Below are 22,445 nucleotides of genomic sequence, written 5' to 3'. Positions count from 1 at the left end.
ACATTTAGAGACAAAAATTCAATATTTCAGAGCAATGTCGGTATTTCCAGAGTCAATTTTTTTAAAGTTAATAAAAGAAGGACCCTTCTGAGTCAATGATAAATTGGAATAACATAAAAATAACATACAAAAGGTTTTGTGTTTACTGATATTAGGTAGGCATGTAACATTTATTTTCTCTGAGTAAAATTAACTCATAAAACAACAAAAGATCTTGTACTTCGATGAGACATTTAAAATTATTCAACATGATTATAACTATACTACAGTGGTATTATATAAATTAAGCTATAGCAGACGAAGTGTCTCTTTTCTAATTCTGTGCTTTTATAGAATATGTAAAATAATTCACATGAGATAAGATTTGGGGCACAGGAATGTGCTTATGTGGACCTGCGTTCTTCATAGTGTAAGAGATCATTGTGGGGGTAAGATGGTGCTAGAGAGAGAGTACAGTGAGTAGGGTACTTGCCTTGTGTGTGGCTGACCTGAATTGAATCTCCACCATCCCATATAATCCCCTGAGCGCCACCAGGAGTGATCCCTGAGCCCAGAGCCAGGAATTAAATCCTGAACACAGTTGAGTGTGGCCACCCAAAAAAACAACAAAAAAATATTTTTAGGTGTTCTAGCACAGTGGTTTCTTCTTCTTTTTTTATCACACAAGGCTCTTTGAATTTTTTTTATAATAAGCACATATTGAAATGTCTTTTTCTCAGATAAAACATACAGTTAGCTATTGAAAATCTTTTCATCATCACTAATTATCAGAAATGTAAATCAAAATGGCTATGAAATATCCCCTCATGCCAATTGGAATATCTATTTCTAAAAGCCCAGAAATAACCAATGCATGTGTGTATACAGTTCATAAGAAAACTTTGTTTCACTGTTGGTGGGTCTGTCATTTGGCTCAATTTCTGTGACAAACAGTGTGGAAACTTCTTGTAAAATTAACAGTGAACTTCATATGATTCAGTAATTCCACTCTTTGGCATCTATCCCAAGTATACAGAAACATTAATTTGTAAAAACACGTGCACATCTATGTTCATTACATCTCTGTTTATAATAGCCAAGATCTGGAAACAACCCAAGAGGCTAAGACAGATGAGTGATTAAAAAAAATGTGGCAGTGCTGGAGCACAGAGGGTAGGGCTTTTGCTTTGCATGCTTTAGGGTGAATCCTCAGCATCCCATATGGTCCCTCAAGAACTGTCAGGAGTAATTCCTGAATCCAGAGCTATGAGTAACCCCTGAGCATCACCAGTGTGACCCAAAAAGCCAAAAAAAAAAGTTTCATATCTACACAATGGAATACAGTTCAACTATAGGAAAAGATGAAATTTGGATTCCACTGCAATTTGGATAGAACTTGAGGGTGCATGCTAAGCAAGGTGAGTCAGAGAAGCACCGATACTGAATGATGTCGATCATGTGGAATATGAGAAACCATTAAATAGTCACGGTCCTCCCGTTGTTCATCGATTTGCTTGGGCGGGCCCAGTAACGTCTCCATCATGAGACTGGTTGTTACTGTGTTTGGCATATCGAATACGTCATGGGTAGCTTGCCAGGCTCTGCCGTGTGGGCAAGATACTCTCGGTAGCTTGCCGGGCTCTCCGAGATGGGCAGAGGAATCGAACTCGGGTTAGCCATGTTGGTCGCTTGTATTGTTAAATAAATAAAAATAAAAGGCCCTCCTGTTGATCGTCGATTTGCTCGAGCGGGCCCAGTAACATCTCCATTGGAGACTATGTTGTTACTGTGTCTGGCATATCGAATACTCTCGGTAGCTTGCCGGGCTCTCCGAGAGGGGCGGAGGAATCGAACTCGGGTCGGCCATGTTGGCCGCTTGTAAGGCGGACACCCTACCGCTGTGCTATCGCTCCAGCCCTGTATTGTTAACAAAAAATAAAAAATAAATTGTATTGTTAACAAAAGATAAAAATAAATTTTTAAAAATTTGTGAGAGAGAGGGAGAGAGAGAGAGAGAGAGAGAGAGAGAGAGAGAGAGAGAGAACTAGGGAATAGACAATGGTCAATGAAAATAAACCCTGAGACACTGCCAGTGGAACTAAGACCGCCAGCCATAGGGGAGTGAAAAGGGGCCCTAGAAATGGAAGTGAAGGTATGTGAAGGTATGTTGATACTCTGTTCCATATGGTCAGTATATCTTAACAGCAATTTGCTTTCCAGGAGGGATACTGGGGACATTGGTAGTGGAAAATGTACACTGATTGAGGAATGGGTGTTTGATCATTGTATGACTGAAATTCAATCATGAAAACTTTGTAACTGTATCTACAGTGATTCACTAATAAAAAGAAAAAGAAAACAGCAATTTGCTTTCACCACATGAAATTAATATAAAAACTGAAAGCAACCAACAGAAGAATTTTATTTAATAACACAATGAGGGCAAGAGGAATAGTTCCGTGCCAGGACACATACCTTGAATGTATCAGCCCCTGCATTAGATTCCCAACATATCACAGAACAAAAACAGGGATGGGGAAATAGTACAGTGGGTAAGGCCTGCATGTGGCTAACCCCAGTTCAATCCCCAAGAACCACATGTGATCTGAACACTTACAAGAATGATCTCTGAACACAGATCCAAGAGTAAGTCCTAAACATAGCCAGCTGTGGCCAAGACACCTTCCCTGCTAAAGAAAAACAAATAGAAACTTAATTACTAAATTGAATAACCAAAAAGCCCACATAATCAATGGAAAAAGTAGTACTGAACAACATCTTTAGGAAAGAATATCAAATAACTAGTAAACGTGTAAATATATGCTGGTCTTTAATAGTTGTGGCAAAGCAAAGTGAAGCCACATTGTAGGGGAGGGGAGAAGAGAGCTGGCATCTTCCTTCTACTTTTACCACCTCTAACTCTGCTTTAGAGAGTAATGTCTTGAGACTTGACTTTCATCTGTCAAATTTTATGGCATATGATTTTTGATGAATTTTAACCAGGAACCACAGAGAAAAGAACATTCTAGGAAATATAGGGCCCAGTATAATTGATTGACATTTGAATAGTCTAGCACAAAGAGATGCCACTACATACTTATATGTTTCTTGCTAAAATTAAAAATGACAATATCAATTATTGGTCAATCTATAGAACCACTGACACTCTCATCTATTACTTATATTGGAATCTATTACATCTATTACTATATTGGAAAACTTTAGTATTTCTTTTTACTAAAAATAATGCATATTATTTATTTTACTGAAATATGCAGACTGGAGTGATAGCACAGTGGTAGGGTGTTTGCCTTGCAAGTGGCCAACATGGCCAACCCTAGTTTGATTCCTCCACCCCTCTCAGAGAGCCCGGCAAACTACTGAGAGTATCTCGCCCACACGGCAAAAGCTCCCCATGACGTATCCGTTATGCCTAACACAGTAACAATTGTCACAATGGAGACGTTACTGGGCCCGCTAAAGCAAATCGATGAACAACGGAAGGACAGTGACAGTGACTGAAATATGCATAGCCTAATATTCAGCAAGAAGTTTTTTAATGTCCAAACCTGGCAACAACACAAATGATTCATTAAAAGAATATTCAGTTATGATCTAATCATCATGGAGTCTTAGTAATCAAAGAAAATAAAATACAGATATATTAGAAGTTTAGCTACACACACACGCGTGTGCAAATATTGTATGATTCCATGCATGTAACTTTAAAAACAGATACAACTCACGGTGTTGAAAATCAGGGGCCAGGAGATAGTCCAATGGTTATAGCACAGACCTGATCCTAATTCCCAGCACCACACGAGCCCCCTGAGCAGTGCTGGTGCAGTCCTAGAGACCCCCAGCACTGCTTGGATGGTCCAGGTCTGTCTGGCACTGCAGAGTCTGAGCGGCACCATATCCTTGGGTCCTTGTGCTGAATTAATAGCCCAGGAAATGAGCTTGACAAGAATCCCTGTGGGGCTCTGGCACTTCCTGAGCATCTCTTGGGAGCCATCCTCTCCTCCCCAAAAATAAAGGAAATGAGTTTGGTTCATTTATGAGTTTGGGAAAATATTTTTTGAGAGTATGCAGAGTTTCTAGATTTCTGAAAATGTTTTCTTTTTTAGCAGAGTTGTAACAAGGAGCACTCACCTTATGATCTTTTCATTTAGTCATGCACTCATGATTTGAGTATGTTTGTGTGTTTAGTAAAAGTGCTTAAAATTTTAAGAATAACTTGTAAACTTGAAAAATTATTGATAGTTTATATTCTTTTACTCAGAGTAAGCCTTTGATATCCAGTGTGTATGTTACATTTACAGCCCCTTTCAATTGAGACTTAGCACGTTTAAAGTAGCCCCACAAGACTAGTGACTTCCTCCTTCATCATTGCACTAAAACCCTACATTATTGCACAGAACTTTCCTGGTGTTAAATTTATACTTCTAGCCTTTTCGTAGGTGTCAGGATACGGGTCTTGATCCTTATAAAAATCTCATCTTAAGTTTTTTGCATTAAAAAATATACCTTATTTACTATTTAAAGAAATGGTTGGGATTTTTATTGTTTTGTGGTGTTGTTGGTTTGGGGGCCATATCTAGCAATGCTTGGGGTCTACTCCTGGCTATGTGCTCAGAGATCACTCTCCATGCTCAGGGCACCATAAGATGATAGAGATTGAACTGGAGTGGACCTCATGCAAGGCCCTGAATTATCACTCCAACCCTCTAAACACATGATTATTCTTATGTACAGGCTCACAAAATGCCAGTCCCATTGTTGCTCTACTGACCACTCTTCATGAGACTACCTTCCTTTTAATTACATGCATTTTATTGATGCATGACATATGTAATTGCATTTTCAGTATGTTACTCACTAAATATTTAAAAATTGAACATGTTGTTGTTGTTTGTATTTATGAATTAGAACATTACCAATAATTCAGAATTTCTGCTTTGTTCTACTTCCTGATCATTAACCCCAAACAGAATCTAAATTATAACACCGTAGATTAGTTTTTCCTACTTGTAAGCTTAATATAGTTGGAATATATAGGTATTTAATTTTGTTTGCCTGATTTATTTGGTTAAATTTGTTTAAAAGATTTACTTATTTGTTGATTATAGTTATTTATTGATTATAGTTATACATCTGATATTATCATATAGCAGTTTATTTTATAACTATTATAAATGTTCACTTTTCTGTTGATGAAAATTTGAGTGGCTTTCTGTTTTAATAATTGGTACTGTTATGGTTATTTTGTATATGTTTATATAAATGTCATTCACATTTTTGTTAATATATGAGAATGAAATTAGTAGGGCATTTGCCTTGCAAGCCGCCAGCCTGGTTGAGCCTGGTTCGATTCCTCCGCCCCTCTAGAAGAGCCGGGCAAGCTACTGAGAATATTTCACCCGCATGGCAAAACCTGGCAAGCTACCCGTGACATATTCAATAGGCCAAACACAGTAACAATAAGTCTCACAATGGAGACTTACTGGGCCCGCTCGAGCAAATTGATGATCAATGGGAGGACAGTGCTACAGTGCTACCATGTAATATATATAATATGTTTATATAATGGTTTACATTGCTGCTACAAGTTAACAAAACAATTGAAACCGAGTCATGAACATTTGGTATCTTTTGTTTTGTTGTTTTAGTCCTACAGACATTCATCTATTCTAATCAAGTTTTAAGCATTAATATTTGACATCTCACTGTGTTTGTTTCTAATTTGCATTTCTTGGATGATAGATAAAGCTGATCATTTTTCATGTTTGTTGGTTTTAGTGGAATGCCTTTTAAGTTTCTTACCGATTTCTTTTGTTACCTGTTTTCATTTTTATTGATTTGAAGGCTTCTTCATATATTCAGGATAAAGTTCCTTTACCATGTATGTATAGCATAGAGTTTACTCCCTATTATATAACTTGCCATCTCACTATATTGAATATTTTAGATTATTTTCATGTAGGGCAATTTTACATTTTAATTTCATTTTCATTGTTTTAGTTTTTCTTTTATTCTTTTTCTTTTTTCTTTTTTGTTTTAGTATTTCTTGTGTTCTAGAGAAATCTTGGTTTGCCTTTAAGAAAGTGTTAGCATATTTTTCTGGGTATTTTTTTCAGTGTTATTGTAACTTTTACATTCAGCTCTACAATTCCAACTATAAATAATTTTTGTGTATAGTATAGATATGGGTTTAAGATTCCCTATTTTCCATTTGTTTGTTTTTGTTTTGTGGGCCACACTGTCTGTGCCTGGAGCTTGCTCCTGTCTGTGTGTTCACTCAGGTATCACTCCTGTCAGGACTCAAGGGACCAAGTGTGGTGCATGGGATTGAACCCAGGTCAGCCGCATGCACGGCAAGTGCCCTACCCACTAAACCATCTCTCTGACCCCCTATTTTCCATTTGGATAACCAACTAACATGCAGTACTATGTCATCTCCATTTTATAGTCACTTTCATTTCAGAGGCTGTTCTGTCCCTCTGTACTACTCCACTGAAAATTGTTTTCTTGGTGGGGGAGGGAGCTCCCTTCTTTTGGCGGTCAGTGTAGAGTGAGGGTGCTCAGCCCAACACTGTCATTTCATTGTTTGGGTCAACAGTGCAGGACTATTCATGCCCAGTGTTGCCACTTTTTTTTCCCTTTGTTTTTAAGCAGTGTGGTATACTGTGAGGAAATCATAAGAGTTAAATGGATTCATTTATTCAAGATGTTCTATGGAGCAGTATTAAGGCATTTATCCTTAAACCAGAAAATGTTACCATATTATCAGTAACAGAGCCAAGCATTGTCCAAATCTGGCTTTCAAACATATGGAGGATTTGGGGGCTAGGGGGAGGAGAGTTAGGAACACATCCAGTGGTGCTCAGGGCTTACTTACTGCTGGCTGCGTGCTCAGGGGCCACTCTTGATGGTGCTCAGGAGAATTTTTATGGTGCCAGGGATCAAACCCATGACAGCTGTGTTCAAGGAAATCTCTTTACCTACTGTATTATCTCTCTGCCCCACCCCCGGAGAATTTTTTTAACCTTCATTTTTTTTAGTTATATTTACCAGTAAATGTTGTGTGATCATGTATGCATATATAAATATAAATTTATATATTTACATATACACGTATGTTACTGCATTAATATTGCATTTTACTATAAAATACATTGAAAATGGGAATTAAAAGTAAATCAGAATTAGAAATTTTAATAGTTTTCCTCCTATACCCATGGTTTAACTAAGATAAGTTAGATTATATATAGTAATTTACCCTCAAATTCAGTGACTTTAAACAACACCAGTTTCTTTTCTCTCTGCTCCATATCCATTATGGTTTTACACAGCACTCTTCTGCATTCTCTTGTTCTGGCATGCAAACTTAAAAAGAAGTCACTGTCTAGAAAACTCACTGCTTACAAGGACAAAGAACAAGATAATGGGAAATTTTCACTTAAAGCTTCTGCCTAGATACAACACTTCTGACTAGTCCACTTGTGCTCAAGTTTCACTGTCTAATACAAATCACATATATTCACCTAGTTGCTAGGGAAAATCTTGACCTTATGTCCAGAAAAGTTGTAAATGTTTTAGGTAGATTTAACAGGTATCACTTCTTTTGCTACTAACAGATTTAATTAAATGTATGTGTTTATTTACTTCGGGTTTGAAACCACACCCAGTGCTGCTCAGGGCTTACTGCTAGCTCTGTGCTCAGGAATCACTCCTGGCAGTGCTTGGGGGACCATATGAGATGTTGAGGATTGAGTCCAGTTCAGCCACGTGCAGTGCAAGCACCCTACCAGCTGTACTATTGCTCTGGCCCTTACTTAGAGATTATAGGGAACTCAACTCTGGGTTTGTATTTGTTTAAGAAAGGAACACACCTGCTCAAGTTCTTTTAGTTATTTTCGCTTAATAGTATTTTTTTAAGATGCTAAAATCCAGATAGGTGTGTTTTCTGTAACTGTAGGTACAGTGGTCTCTCTGATTTAAAATCTTTATTTAATGAATTCTCTTTGCACTCATATAACAGACCCCTAGCATGGCCCCAAGGCTATCTTTCCAGCCTTCTCTTCCCCCCTACACATATCCCTCACCCATACTGGCCTTTCAGTTCCTTGAAGGAGACAGTGCTTTCTTCTTCTATCTTAAACACTTTCCCCCTGTGTTTTCACCTCCTTAATCTTTAACTTTTAGGTCAGATACTTTCCCAGGGAAATCTTTGTTTCCCAGAGTAGGTAAGAGTTCTTGCTGCTATACAGTCTTAATGCTCTTTACTTTGCTTCCAGAAGCACTGTTCCATTTTGTGTTTTACACTGTTTGTCCAGTCTTTTTATCCAATTACAGTTCTGAACAGTGTCCCAAGGTGGGAAAGATTCATCTTGTTTTGTTTACTGCTATATGCTATTCCGTGAGTTTAGTTACTGGCATAAAGGAGCTCATTAAATATTGAGTTTGGGGATAGCCTTTTGTCTGTTAGATTTATATAGCCTGCATAAAAATGTCTGGTACATTTATATAATCCACAGAGAGCAAGTAATAACTGGTGGTAATAAGTTAATTATACGAACTGAAAATGCATTCTTGTTCCCTGCCTCTGTGTCTTGAGGCATCTAAGAGATTTCAAAATAGAGTGCTTTTCTCATTCTCTCTGCCTTGATATAGACCCTCACTAGTTTATTGCATTACCTAAGTATTTTTCTTTTTCCTGTTTTTTGAGTTATTTTTATGTTTGAGTAGAAAGCCCTACAGACAGGAAATATTTCACACTTAACATAAATGGCAGTAAAACTGCCCAAGCAGTGAAGGTGTTATATAGACATGGAGAATAAACAAATAAGTTATTTGATACTAAGCTGTGTTTTCTTCCAGCATTCTGAAGGTGGTACTGCATTACCAAAACACAGCACGATTTATTTTTTGTGGTACACATCAGCAAAAGAGCATATATTTGATGCTTGAAAATTCTTGGCTATAAATTTATGTCTCTCACTATTTATCTTCATTTATGTATGGGAAACTTTAGTCTTTTCTAAGGTTTCTCTTTTTCAGAAAGAACAACAAATGTGATCCCCCTCTTGTTTCTGTTTTATCGTGAACTTTCAGTGCTGTTCTTCATTATTGCAAGTGTCCTAATGGAGGTATCTCTAATAATGCTAACTTTGTTGGCAGAATTTATCAGAGCATACAGTCATTGTTATTTCTGTCTCTACGTTTTTATTCCTCATTTTTATTCTAGAAAAGTTTCATCAAGAAGAAATGGAATTAAGAAGAATATAAATAAGGATTACATCTATATAGTCTCTATTCAACTAATATTGACCACTGTCACTGCCCTCCCATTGTTCATCGGTTTGCTCTAGCGGGTCCATTAACATCTCCATTGTGACACTTGTTATTGTGTTTGACATATCAAATACATCATGGGTAGCTTTCCAGGCTTTTCCATGTGGGAGAGATACTCTCAGTAGCTTGCTGTGCTCTCTTGAGAGGGGCAAAGGAATTGAAGCTGGGTCAGCCGACTCGGCCAGGTCAGCCGCGTGCAAGGCAAGCGCCCTACCGGCTGTGCTATTGCTCCAGCACCAACTAATATTGATGAAATAACTATTTTATGCCAAAAGCTAGGGAAACTGAGAAAGATGGACACTTTCTAGGAGATTTAAATTTTTTCTATCAACAGTAGCATTTTGATTAAAGTTGGACTTCAGTCTTTTACGCTAGGTAAGTTCATTTTTTCGACAATAGAATGTAATAGATAAAATATCCCCCTTGTAAGGTTCTTGTGAAGAGTAAATAAAGCCTTATCCTAGTTTCTGATATATAATAAACACTCAATATATGCTACCAGTTAGCTTTTTTGTTTTTAGCTTTTTGGATCACACCCAGTGATGCTCAGGGGTTATTTCTGGCTCTACATTCAGGAATTACTCCTGGCAGTGATTGGGGGCCCATATGGGATGCCGGGGATCAAAACCTGGTCGGATGCTTGCAAGACAAATGCCCTCCTTGCTGTACTATCACTCCGCTCTCTCCCCCCAGTAGCTTATTACTTATTACTTATTTATTTTGCCGTGTCTCTTCCCACTTCTCTTTTCCAAATTGCTGTCATAGCTAAATGACATAGCTACCTCTTTAATACCATCTTTTCAGTGCTTGGGCCAGGAAGATAGCACAGATGCTGTGTGAGGTCCTAAATTTCATCACTGGTAGACATGGTTCTGGTAGCCCCTCAGTACTGCCAGGTGTTACCCTGATTTTTAAAATATGATTTTTGTGGTTTTCTGCTTATTCAAAAAGAAGATTTTAAATATGCGGATGGCATTTACCACCTTACTATCTAATCTTGGCCTTTTTTAAACTATCTTCTTCTCTGACTCCTCATTACCTTGTTGCTCAAATAGGCCATCAGAAATGTTTTACTGCCTTGCCTTTGTTTTTTTCTTCTGCCTAGAATTTTTCTGTAGGCCTCAACTCCTTTTCTTACCCTCAACCTTAAAGAACCAGTTTTCACCAAGCAACCCAGAGATTTCTCTTTTGTGACAAGAGAAATCTTTTTTTTTTTAATCCTTATCATTTATCTCTTTGGTGTGTATCATATTATTAAATTAATTACTTTGTCTTTCTGTCCAGCTAGTGAGTACCTTTAGAGCAAAGACCATGACCATAATATAGTCAGCACTCCTGGAATTATGGCTCAGTAGTAGAGCACTTGCCTTATAGTTGTGAAGCCCTAAGTTCAATCCCCAGAACCACATAAGAAAATATATTTACCATTATATCACTATAACCCATTAGGCACTCAGTAAAAACTTACTGAATGACCAGGTTGAAATTTGGTATAACCTTATTTTAATTTCAGTGTATTTTTCTTACAGGTTTTGGGCCTTGTCCAAAATATGAGCGTTTTCCAGTGCCCAAAATGTCAACACAAAACTCATATTTTTGGTGCTGATGGTGCAAGAAAACTAGCACAGACCCTTGATCTTGATGTTCTGGGTAAGGCCATATGGGATATTCTGTTACAGAGAAAATGGCAGAAGGGGAAGTACACAAGGGCATGGTGATAGAGTGTCTCTGAAAGTGATGAACTGCTTTTTTATTTTTCTGAGCAAGATATTTTTTATTGAAACTTATTTAGAAAGATGTAAGGGGAGGAAAGAGTACATGTCTGAGAGAACACAAGCTTCTTCAGAGCAGAAATTAAGAAAGCAAAGAAGCACAGAGACAGTCAAGCAAGCTGTACATTCAAAAGAAAGCATAGGCTTCAAGAGAAAGCCAGTGATGAACTGCTTTTGACTTTTTGCTCTAAATTAAGTTGATATAGAACATTTCTGTGTACTAATCTTTTTTTTTATCTTTTTAGAATTCATTCATAGAAAGGTTTTTTTTAAATAGATAACTTGTTCTTCCCTTATTGGTAACTTCTTCTATAGATTTAAAATCTGCCTATAACTTGAGTTTAAGAAGAGTGCTTTTTTACTCTGATCCTAGGACTTAAAGACTGTGGGGGCTGTGTGCAAAGCAAACACCTTACCCACTATTATTTCTGGGATCCTGAAGCGTATGTTTTAAATAATCATAGAGCCAGGAATAAGCCCTGAATACCACTGGATGTGGTCCCCAAACAGACAAAACATGCAAAAAGCCTGTTCAGTGGGTTGGAATAACCTTTGAAAGTGTCCATTATTGGCACATGATAAAAATGCCTTTCTGGTCGGTTTCGAATTTAACAGTTTTTCTGCTCTAGAAAGACAATATATATTATGATTTCTATAATCTTTTAATTTTTTTCATATCTATAAGATATGGCACCTGACAATTACATTATATTTACTGTTTATATTGTAGCACTGTCCTCCCATGGTTCATCGATTTGCTCAAGTGGGCCCAGTAACGTCTCCATTGTGAGACTTGTTGTTACTGTGCTTGGCATATTGAATACATCACGGGTAACTTGCCAGGCTTTGCCGTGCGGGCAAGATACTCTCGGTAGCTTGCCAAGCTCTCCAAGAGGGGTGGAGGAATTGAACCCGGGTCTGCCAGGTCGGCCGCGTGCAAGGCAAATGCCCTACCCGCTGGGCTATCGCTTCAGCCCACCATTTATATTATTAAATTGAAAAATTAGTTTTACAAATAAAACTATAATTATGTGTATGTGAGCAAGACAGATTTTTGGTTGAATCATGATTTTTTTTAAAAAATGAACAAACAACTTAATGAACTGTTTAGAAAGCATGTTTTGATAGTCTACTTAGGAATGAGTTTTGTTCTGGGTTAAAGACAGATATCATATGCTGAGTAGGGAAAACACAATGAAGTCTTAGTTTTAGGTAGTTAACCATAACATCCCTTAGAGATCAAGGAATTTCAAAACATTTTTTATTATAATTAAGTTTTTGAAAGTTTGTGTTAAAGGTATTGTTGTTATGCATTTGCACTACAGCAGCCACCACAACACCAGGTGAATACTAATGACATATTTTAATACATTACTATAATTACAGCTACTAATTATATTCTGCAATTGTTTTCATTTAACTAACTCAGAAAGCTCAATTTCCCAAATTTGCATAATAACATAACAGATTGACATTCACTTATGTAATAAAGTAAATGTGTAATTATAAGTCCATTATTGAATTATGTTGGAAATATTACAATTACATAATTTATAAATGGCTGGAATAATTGTATCAGTTGGTTTTATAATTTGAAATATTTCCTAGAGAAAGTTTCACATGTGAAAGTTATATTTGAACTAAGAGCTCACAAATGAATAATATTCTAAGGATGTATTAGAAACATTAATTACTGATCTTAAAAACTACATAGTGCAATGGATAGCTATGTCTAAAAGCAATATGAGGAAAATAATGTAAAGTTCCAGTTCAAGACTCATGTCTCTTTTGAGTGCATTCATGGGTTTTCTGCAGGATCACCCAGGAACATGAGTTTTGAGTTCCAGTCATAAAGAGGTTGGAAGTGGGAATAAGGAAGGGAAGTCAGGGGAAGGATTCTCTCAGCTATGGCCTCGTGGCTGGTTCAACCTCCTGTCACTGTCCTCCCATTGTTCATCGATTTGCTCGAGCAGGCCCAGTAACATATCCTTTGTGAGACTTGTTATTACTGTGTTTGGCATATCAAAGATGTAACGGGTAGCTTGCCAGGCTTTGCCCTGCGGGTGAGATACTCTTGGTAGCTTGCCGGACTCTCTGAGAGGGGCAGAGGAATCGAAACTGGGTCTATGCGGTCGGCCCCGTGCAAGGCAAACACCCTACCCGCTGTGCTATCGCTCCAGCCCGATTCAACCTCCTAGGAATCCTTATTAGCCCTTGTTAGCCAGATTCCCTGGCTATCTTTTAATTTAATTTCATCCACTATTCTGATCTTTTAAATGATTATTTGGTAAAATGGTTGCTTAGAACTTTATCTGTATTTCCCTACAGTGGCAGTTTAAGTGTAGTGGTCAATGTCTCAGATTGTTTCACAGGAATACTTCAGTGTACACCTCTGAATTGTGTTCTCACTTCCTTCAGACTTAGCCCCTCAAAGGGCTGGTACTTCCTGGCGAGGCTGCTCCTAACCCACTTTACTCCCTTTTGTCTCTTCTGCATACAATTGCTAGCTCATTGCCAATCTCCTGCCACCTGTTTTCTCACAAGGTTTCCCTCTTTCTTGGTCTCCTCTTTTATGGCTGTAGGTAGAATTGTAAGATTTTTGAAACAGAGGAAAATGGATAGGTAGCTTCCCAAAGGACTTTTTAACTTTTTTTCCCCTTCCATTACTGCAGTTAAATGAAAGATTTCAGGATTCTTTGCTATAATGATACTTCATAAATCAAGAGAAAAAAATCTCTACAGATTTAAAAATATTTTCTATACTTAATAATAGTTTCCCTTGCTCACCCTTTTTATAGCCTCCTGTAGTTTTATGTAGATCTATTAGACCTCATATTTGCTGAGAATGTTATCAACAAATAACTATTGAAATATTCATAGCTTGTCATTTGGTCATTTGACCATTGAACATTGTCAAGAAAAGATTTAAAGAGTTAATTATAATCTCAAAATTGGCTGACAAGAACATCAAATATCAGTTCTTTGTACTTCATAGTATTAGTTGTTAATAGTCTTATATTTCATAATATGTACCTTGTGCATTATTGACATTGACTGGTATGGTACTGGCATAGTATCTTAAAACACAAACATGTTTCCATAACTTTAGTACAGATTTGAAATGATTCTAAAAATACTAAGCACCTTGACAAGTCACTTCTACTTTTTTTCACTGAAGATTTAATTTTTTAGACTTAAATCTGTCTTTTGAAAAACTTTATTGTAGTGTGATAGAATCTACTCAATGGTGGATACAAGTATCAGTTTCCCTCTAAATCTCATCTTATAATCAGTGTGGGACCTGGGAGATAGCTTAGTGATGTAGAGTGCCTACATTTTGAGCTTCAGGCTTTGAGGTCAATCTCTGGTGCTCCCACCTGTGCCAAGCACTATCCTGGTAGTGCTGCTGTTTGTGATTCCTCAGCATTAAAAGTTATTTCCAGCTGCACCACATCTGGGTGTCTGTGACACCACAACTAAAGGAGTGCAGTCCTCAGGGAGCACCACAGCCCGGGGCAAGCACCACACTCTGATGTGCAGCCTCTAGTGAACACCATAGGTTGGTGTGTGTGTGTGTGTGTGTGTGTGTGTGTGTGTGTGTGTGAGTAACACCTGCTCCCAGCACTAAAAACAAAGGTGGGGAGGTGGTGTACAAACGGATGAACCTCTGTGACCTCAAATGTGTACATTAGAGAATCTTACTGGATGCTGCGATCTCATCAGGCTCTAACCAAGTTACGCATGGTTTAATATAGACTAATACATAATAAAAGAAAAAAATGTCTGCACAATAAACATGTATGAAGTGGAGGAAACAGGTCTGGTTTGTTTCAGCAGTTCTCTTAGCTCACACAGTGCCAACAATAAGAAGATTACATTGTACTTTTTTTTTTAACTACTTTGTCTCCCCATCTTTTCCTCTTCAATTTCCTCTTAGTATGTGGTATAAATCAGACATTAAAGAGAAAAATAATATACAAATGCCTTCCAAGCCATTTCTTTCTGGATGACCTCCAGCGCTGAATAAATCAGAGACCTTTATCCCTTGATTAGCTGTCACATAACTTCTATTTTTACATATACAGTCACTATACTACCCTCAAATGGAATAGGTTACTCCTAATTTCATTTGAAATACTTTTGAGATTTAGAAATTTGAAGATTGTCATAACTCAAGTTGATTTGAATTAATTTACTTTAGTTTTTGTTTCTTTCTGAAATTCAAATAATGAAACTCTAAATGCCTATATAAACTTTTGTAGTACTAATGGGTATCTGTGAATTTCTTAGGAGACATTCCATTACATCTTAATATAAGGGAAGCTTCGGATGTAGGCCAGCCAATTGTGTTTTCACAGCCTGAAAGTGAAGAGGTAAGTTTTCTTTTTAAATATGCATTTTTATAGGTGATATATACCCTATAACATATTAGAGTTATTATATTATTGCACAGAGTTGAAAAAATAAAAATTCTCTTGCAGTTCATATATATCAAAGATTAGCTAACATATTTATGTTATTAAATTAGTTGTACAGTAAACATGCCAATGTTTGTTCTGAATTATCAACTAAACAAGTTGACCTACAGTCAGTCTTTAACCACCAAGATAATTAAAATGCTGATAGTGAGAATTTGTGATATTTTTATATTCCTGGTTAAATGATTTAACTTTCCAAGGTTATTATATGTAAATATTAGAAGTTCAGCTGATTGTTGGGAGAAGTGAACCTAGTGTAACTAAGTCTTATGTTGGATTTTTGGGAAATAGTACCATTAGTGATATAACTTTTATTGCCTTTGTTTTTATAAACATAATTGGGGAGGTAAGGTGAAAAAAATGGTGTTTCATTAACCAACAAAATTATTACATAGTTGAGAAATTTTCAAGATTTCTGACACTTTATGACCTGAAGTATAAAAATCTCTTAACTCTTTCTAGTAAGAAAATAAAATCAATCACAGCATTTATATTTAGTAAAGTTAGGAACTGAGCCATCATGTGTTGTATCAGTTTTGATGTCATTTTTGTGCTCTTTGCTGAGTTTCAATTTCCTAATGGCTTCCCCCCCTCCCCGCTCACCCCCCACAACCCTATTTAACAGGCATAACTTTATCATTGTGTATATTTTTCCATTCATAACAACTTTTATTATATTGTTATGAATGGATAAAGTTTATTTTATTATAGTTTGCTTCCTCTGAAGTATTCTCTGGTTTGTATTGTTTTTTTTGGTGTTTTTCTGTTTTGTTTTGTTTTTGCCACTTCCTGAAAGAGCTGAGGGCTTATTCCTAGTCCTGTGCTCAGGATAGAAAGTACTAAAAATGGAAGATGGTCCTTAGAAAGCAGTTAGGGCAAGTGTTGAGTTAATTTGTAGTGTTACTCGGGCAGCAAGATCATAGTGTCAACCCCACCATCTGGGACACCAAATGAGAGGAAAAAATTAATTTAGAAATTTTTTAAAGTTAAAACATGAGCTATTTTATTGTGATTTATTATGAGTAAGAGTAACTGCATATGGCAAGGGATATGTCTTCATGATAGAGTGTAGACCTTGCACACCTGGAGCCCTCAGTTCAATCCTTGGTACCAAGAAATAAATGGAAAAACTGCTTACTAGTTTATTTCAACTTGCATTAAAATTTTAAAAATTCTTTCTGCCCTCCTAGAGAATCTGAAGTACCTCTGAGATTCTCCACAGCAAGAAGTATTTCAAGGAAGTTAAAGGAATATAATATAATAAAGAACATATGGAAGTCATCAAAAGACACTTTGATTTAAAACTCTAAGCAGGTGTCTATAGTTTTTTGAGTTACATGTTTTTAAAATATCATTAACAAGGGCCAGAGCAATAGTCCAGCAGGTATATATACAATACATTTGCATAAACATTAGGCCTGTTCTTTCCTTGTTTTAATATTTGTCATTTGGGTCCCTTATTTACAGTAGTGTTGGCTCTAGTGGTTTAGATATTTACCAGTTGTTGCTGGGTGACATTTGTGAGCACTTGATGAGCCTAATCCTTTGTGGTTTGCACTGGATTTGGTTTGGTGAGGTCTCTGCCTTGTAAAATGATAGGATATTGTAAAAAAAAAAATTTAAAAACCAAAAAACTCCATGATAGAAACACCTCACCAAGAATAATTTTACCATTACTATACTATTATTCAGATTTGAAGAAATGATACAGAGCTTCACAGATAAGCAACAGCTCAGGAACTTCGTAACCTTGAAACCAACTTTGCAAGAAGCATAGAAAGGGCATTTTTAAGGCTAGGCACACTTTACAAACATTCATGATTCCTACATAGTGATGTCAAAAAAATTCCTTTATGTCAGTAATCTAATTCGGTATCAATGGCCTAAATATACCAATCAAAAGACATAGAGTGACACAGTAGATTCATAAAGGAAATCCAACTTTCTGTCTACAGGAGACATATTTGGACAGAGTAAGCATGGACTCCAAGTCCAAGGTTGTAAAACAATATTTCCAGCAAATAATTCCCTTCAAAAGGGATATCCTTACTTATATCAGACAAAATGGACTTGAAGTTTAAAAACGTTTTAAATACAGGGATAGTCATTCCTTAATGATCAAGAATTAGATACACCATGAAAACCTCACACCCCTAAACATTCATGTACCTAATGATGGATCACAAAATATTAAAACACCTACTAACAGACTCGAGGAAGATATTGACAGCTACACAATAGTAATTGGAGACCAGAGCACCAACCTAGCACCTCTGGATAGATCAACCAAACTAAAATTCAATAAGGACACAATGGCTTTGAAGAAAGAAGTGGAAAAGATGGCTCTATCAGACATACATATGACACTACATCCCCCTAAAGTCTAATATACATTCTTCTAACAAACAAATCTATAGAAGACCCGTAAAGCACTTTCTATCAAGTCGGTGTAAATAGATCTCAAACAGTTCTTTTCCTCTGCAGTCTAAAAGTTGGTCAGTTGCTCAGGGCTGAGGCCATAGCTCAGCAATAGAGCACTGGCCTTGCATGAGTGAGTCTCTAGGTTCCATTTCCAGCACCAGGGGGGTGGGGGGGGTTAGTCTTCTACCAAATTTTAGCTATTAATAATTAGGAGTATGTTAGTGTCCCCCTATGACTAATTTTAGAGAATCCCACACAGAATAACCTCTCCTATATGAAACATATAAAGAAACATGATGGTGTAATAATAAATACCCAGAGGTAATGGGGGCAGAGAACATGAGAACTGATATTCAGTAGGGAACAAGCCACCTATGGTGCTGGGGAATAGGCCAGGAAGGGGGCAACATCTGTGGGAGAGGGAAGATCAACTGAGAGGAGGAGGCAGTGAAAGGTGATTCAGTGTTCTGTATGAAAGCTTATCAGCAGTAATATAGCAAACCAGTGCAAAACATAGAAGAAGCCAATTGGTGGATGGGAGGCAAATGGAGGTGGGGTATTGGTGGAGGGACATGGACACTGTGAAGGGGTCATCAGTGTTGAAATTCCTGAAACCCAATCATGAATAACTTTGTACTTTGAAATGACTAAATTTGAAAAAAAAAAACAGGAGTATCAATAGTAGTTAAGTAGTAGTAGCTATATTTTAGCAGGAGGAGGAGGTATACAATTCTAAATAAATATAAAAATATATTTAATACATTGAATTAATTATAAGCAAATTATAGATGGACAGATTTTTAGTTTTAGAAAACTCATTGTCTTAGTTACATTCTTTAAAAAAAAAAATTTATGCACCTGGGTTACGCAGTTGTTGATGATCCCACTACCGGTGTCTTCATCCTTCTGCCAATGAACCCAGGTTCCCTCCCACGCTCCAATCTATCTTCTCTATGGGCACATTTCAAAGTTTAATTATTGTGGTTTGGGCCCCATGTTTACAGTAGTTTTGGCCCAAGTGGTTTAGATTTTTACCAATCCTTCATCCTACACCACAGGTGAGTCCAGGCCCCTGAACCTTGCCCCCATATGAATTCCAAATTTCCTCTTCTTGCTTCCTCCCTCCATTTCTCTTCTTTCTTAGCCAAATTGAGGTAAAAATGAGTATCACCTCACACCAGCAAGAATGACATATATCAAAATGTCTAGAAACAACCTGTGTTTGGGGAGTGCATTGAAAAAGAAACCCTCATTTACTGCTGATTGGAATATTTTCAGGCTCAGCCCATATGAAAAAAGCACGGAGATTCCTCAAAGAAGCAAGAATAGAGTTTTCATATGACCCAGCAATTACAGTTACTTTTTATAGATTACCTAAGGAAAACAAGTAATATTTGCATTTCAGTGCTTAAAACCCTTAAAATGCAAATGCTGTGACCATTATTCCAAGTGAACCTGCAGTTGAGGGTTCTTGTGTGACCCTCTCATTGGGTGGGGGCTGCTCATAATGTGCATCTTCTCTGGGGGGGGGGGTATCAGAGCTGAGGAGGGTAACACCTGTTTCCATCAGGTCTCACATGGTACCCAAATTCTCCAGGGAAAGAATCCTATAAGTTATCATTGGGATTGGGGCCACTCCCAGCTGTGCTTCTGGCTCTGCACTCAGGAATCATTCTTGGCAGGACTTGGAACCATGTGCCATAGCCATATCAGGGTTTGAACCTGGGTTGTCTGCTGTACGATCATTCCACGCACTCTCCCACCTCGTGCCCCGTAAGTTATTGGTGATGGAATTATACTCAGTTCTCAGGAATGAAGAAAATTCATTCCAAAGATGACCCAGAGGTTACCATAATGTGGTAATAAATTTTCCTCTTTAAAATGACTAAGAGCTTCTACACCACAGAAGTTTTGGCAATATCTAACTCAGGATCTCAGTTTGTTAGAGGAATAAGGTGTAATTTTTCTGTAGCTAGACTAGGTCGCCAGTTTGATGACAGGGAAATTAGAGATTGAAGAATAGTAATTGCTGGTACTAAATATTTTTTTTCCAGAAATTACTATTCTTCACTTGCTCAGTAGCTGCCCTCCAAAAGATCTACAATGCTTTTTCCCTGTCTGCAAGATACACAGAAACATTTTTTCACTGCTGAATTTCTCATCTCACTCAGACTTTTACGATTAAATTCAGAGCACAGCTATGGCAAACAGTTTGTGAGTCATCTGGTGTCTACTGTGGAGCATTAGAGGACAAACGTGTCTGTTCTTTTCCAGGCCAAAGCATATCTGAATGTTGCTGCAGAAGTGGTAAGAAGATTGCCCCCCCTCTAGAGGGAATCTGAGAGTGTCCTGGAAATAGCCTGCTGCTTGACAACATCACCCAGTAATCAGCAGTGTCATGGTGAAATCTGTAGGAATAATAGCAATCATGGTTATTTTCTTGTGTTTCTTAGTTTCAGATTTGATTTGCTAAACAATGCTCACAAATAAAGTTTTTTATTAGCGATAACTGCTACATTTAGGATTTTTTTGAAAGCTTCTGTGTACAAGATCAGCAGAAATTCATTTTATTTTATTGAACTACTTCAGGGAACATGAGTTTGTATTACAAGTCAACCATGAGTTCAGAAGAAAACTGAAATCTTTTTACAAGACATGAATTTGTCATTTAAAAGACATACTTGATTTCAGATTGGAAAGATAGTAAATGAGTAGGATGCTTGCCTTACATGTGGCCAACCCAGATTCAAAAGCTGGAAACAAAGTTAGTCCCCAGAGCCCTGCCAGGAGTGATCCCTGAGCACAGGGCCAGGAGTAAACCCTGAGCATCACCAGGTATCACCCAAAACCATAAATAAATAAATAAATAAATAAATGGGATACTAAATTTGAGTAAGAACAATGTTTCCAACATGCATTTTAATCTGGATTTGGATCATACCTCTGATACTATCTTGAGTACATTCTTAATAGTGTTAAGCTTGGATTGGGTATGTAGTTCAACAATAGATCACTTAGTGCCTCATGTGTGTAAGGCCCCGGGTTCCATCCCCAGTTATAAAATTTCAGAACTGGTAAGACTTTGTTAATTAGTTAATCCTTAGTTATAAGGAAGTGATTCATGACTTTGGAAAATGCTTGGATGTCATTTTCCCTGTAGTCAAGCAGTCAGAATGGTAGTAAATGAGGTAGGAAATGAGTTATATGTCATTATAATGTTTTTATATAATTCTATTTATATGAAAATTTGTACATGAATGTTTACAGCAACTTTACTTTCAGTTGGCCAAAAGCAACCATGATTTTTTCAATAGGGGAATGGTTAAATGAGCTATGGTAAAACCATATTTTGAAGTACTACCACTCAGCAATAAAAAAAGAACAAATTATGGCTATATGCAGCAACCTGTGGGAATTCCAGAGAATTAACCTGGAATGAAGAAGCCAATCCCAAAAGGTTATGTACTATCTAGTTCTATTCTTGAAATAACAAAATTACGGAAATAGAAAATTCGTGGTTTCAAAAGTCTCAGGACCATCTGAAAATTTGTGATTTCCAGTGGCCAAGGAGGGCTTTGGGGTGGAAGGATTGTTGTGTGGCTCTAAAGCTGGAGGGATCCTTGTGATAATGGAAATCATTTGTATCATGACTATATCCGTGGATTAAGGTATTATATTACAGTTTTATGAGATATTTCCATTGGGATAAGTTGAAAAAAGGGCACAACAAAGACCCTCTATGTTGTTATTTCTTATGATTGCATGTGAACCTCCAGTTATTTAAAAATAAAAATTAAATTTTAATAGAAAAAAATTGCTCTTGTATCCAGACTAAAAATTTTCCCAGCAAGCTATTCATACTAATTATAATCATAGATACAAGTAATTGTGGACACACATTAACCATCATTCATTGTTCTCTGAAGGAAACAATGACTTAAGTTGTAGATATTTAGTTGTGTTTTTATTGTATGGAGGATGAAACCAATATAGATAATCACTGAAAATTTGTAAATATCAAAATGCAGTAAACCACACCTGACTTTACCCTGAAAAGAGGATGAGTTAGGTAATCTCCAAAGATACTTAAAGCTTGTGTCATAACTTAATACATCTTCAGAAAAGGTGCTCATAAATACACAAGTTAGAGACGACACCTGCTATGCTTTGCAAGTGCTTTGAGGAATGCCAGTAAAACAGTGGTGGTTGCGGTGTATAAGCAGGTTCAGAAGTGGAGGAAGGGAAATTGCTGTAAGAGCAAGAATGAAGATTATTCTAAGATTTTGCCTGTGGCAGCTTTTTCTAAGCTTCAAAGAGCTGACTTCAAAGATAGACTTTCAAGCACAGAGAGTCTGCCTGTTGTTAGAGGTCATATATATTCTACATTCCTAAAATTTCCTCAGAGTTTAGAGAGTTTTCATTCCACTTTGAGAGACCAAGA

The 22,445-nt window shown here is 37.0% G+C and overlaps 1 protein-coding gene across 1 annotated transcript in view; it reads left to right on the top strand.

Moving 5' to 3' along the window:
- Nucleotides 1–21,800, top strand: part of NUBPL (NUBP iron-sulfur cluster assembly factor, mitochondrial) — a 286,873-nt gene extending 265,073 nt beyond the window's left edge. Inside the window, exons 9-11 of the mRNA XM_056133666.1 lie at nucleotides 10,863–10,983; nucleotides 15,396–15,478; nucleotides 20,279–21,800. Of these exons, the coding sequence (XP_055989641.1) occupies nucleotides 10,863–10,983; nucleotides 15,396–15,478; nucleotides 20,279–20,335 (261 nt within the window). The 3' untranslated portion in view covers nucleotides 20,336–21,800. The remainder of the gene's footprint in view (nucleotides 1–10,862; nucleotides 10,984–15,395; nucleotides 15,479–20,278) is intronic.
- Nucleotides 21,801–22,445: the final 645 nt, after the last annotated feature.

The sequence above is a fragment of the Sorex fumeus genome, unplaced genomic scaffold (genome assembly GCF_029834395.1).
Source record: "Sorex fumeus unplaced genomic scaffold, SorFum_2.1 ptg000098l, whole genome shotgun sequence".
NCBI lineage: Eukaryota > Metazoa > Chordata > Mammalia > Eulipotyphla > Soricidae > Sorex > Sorex fumeus.
Note: the sequence above shows the minus strand (reverse complement) of the source record. Positions and strands in the feature narration are given on the sequence as shown.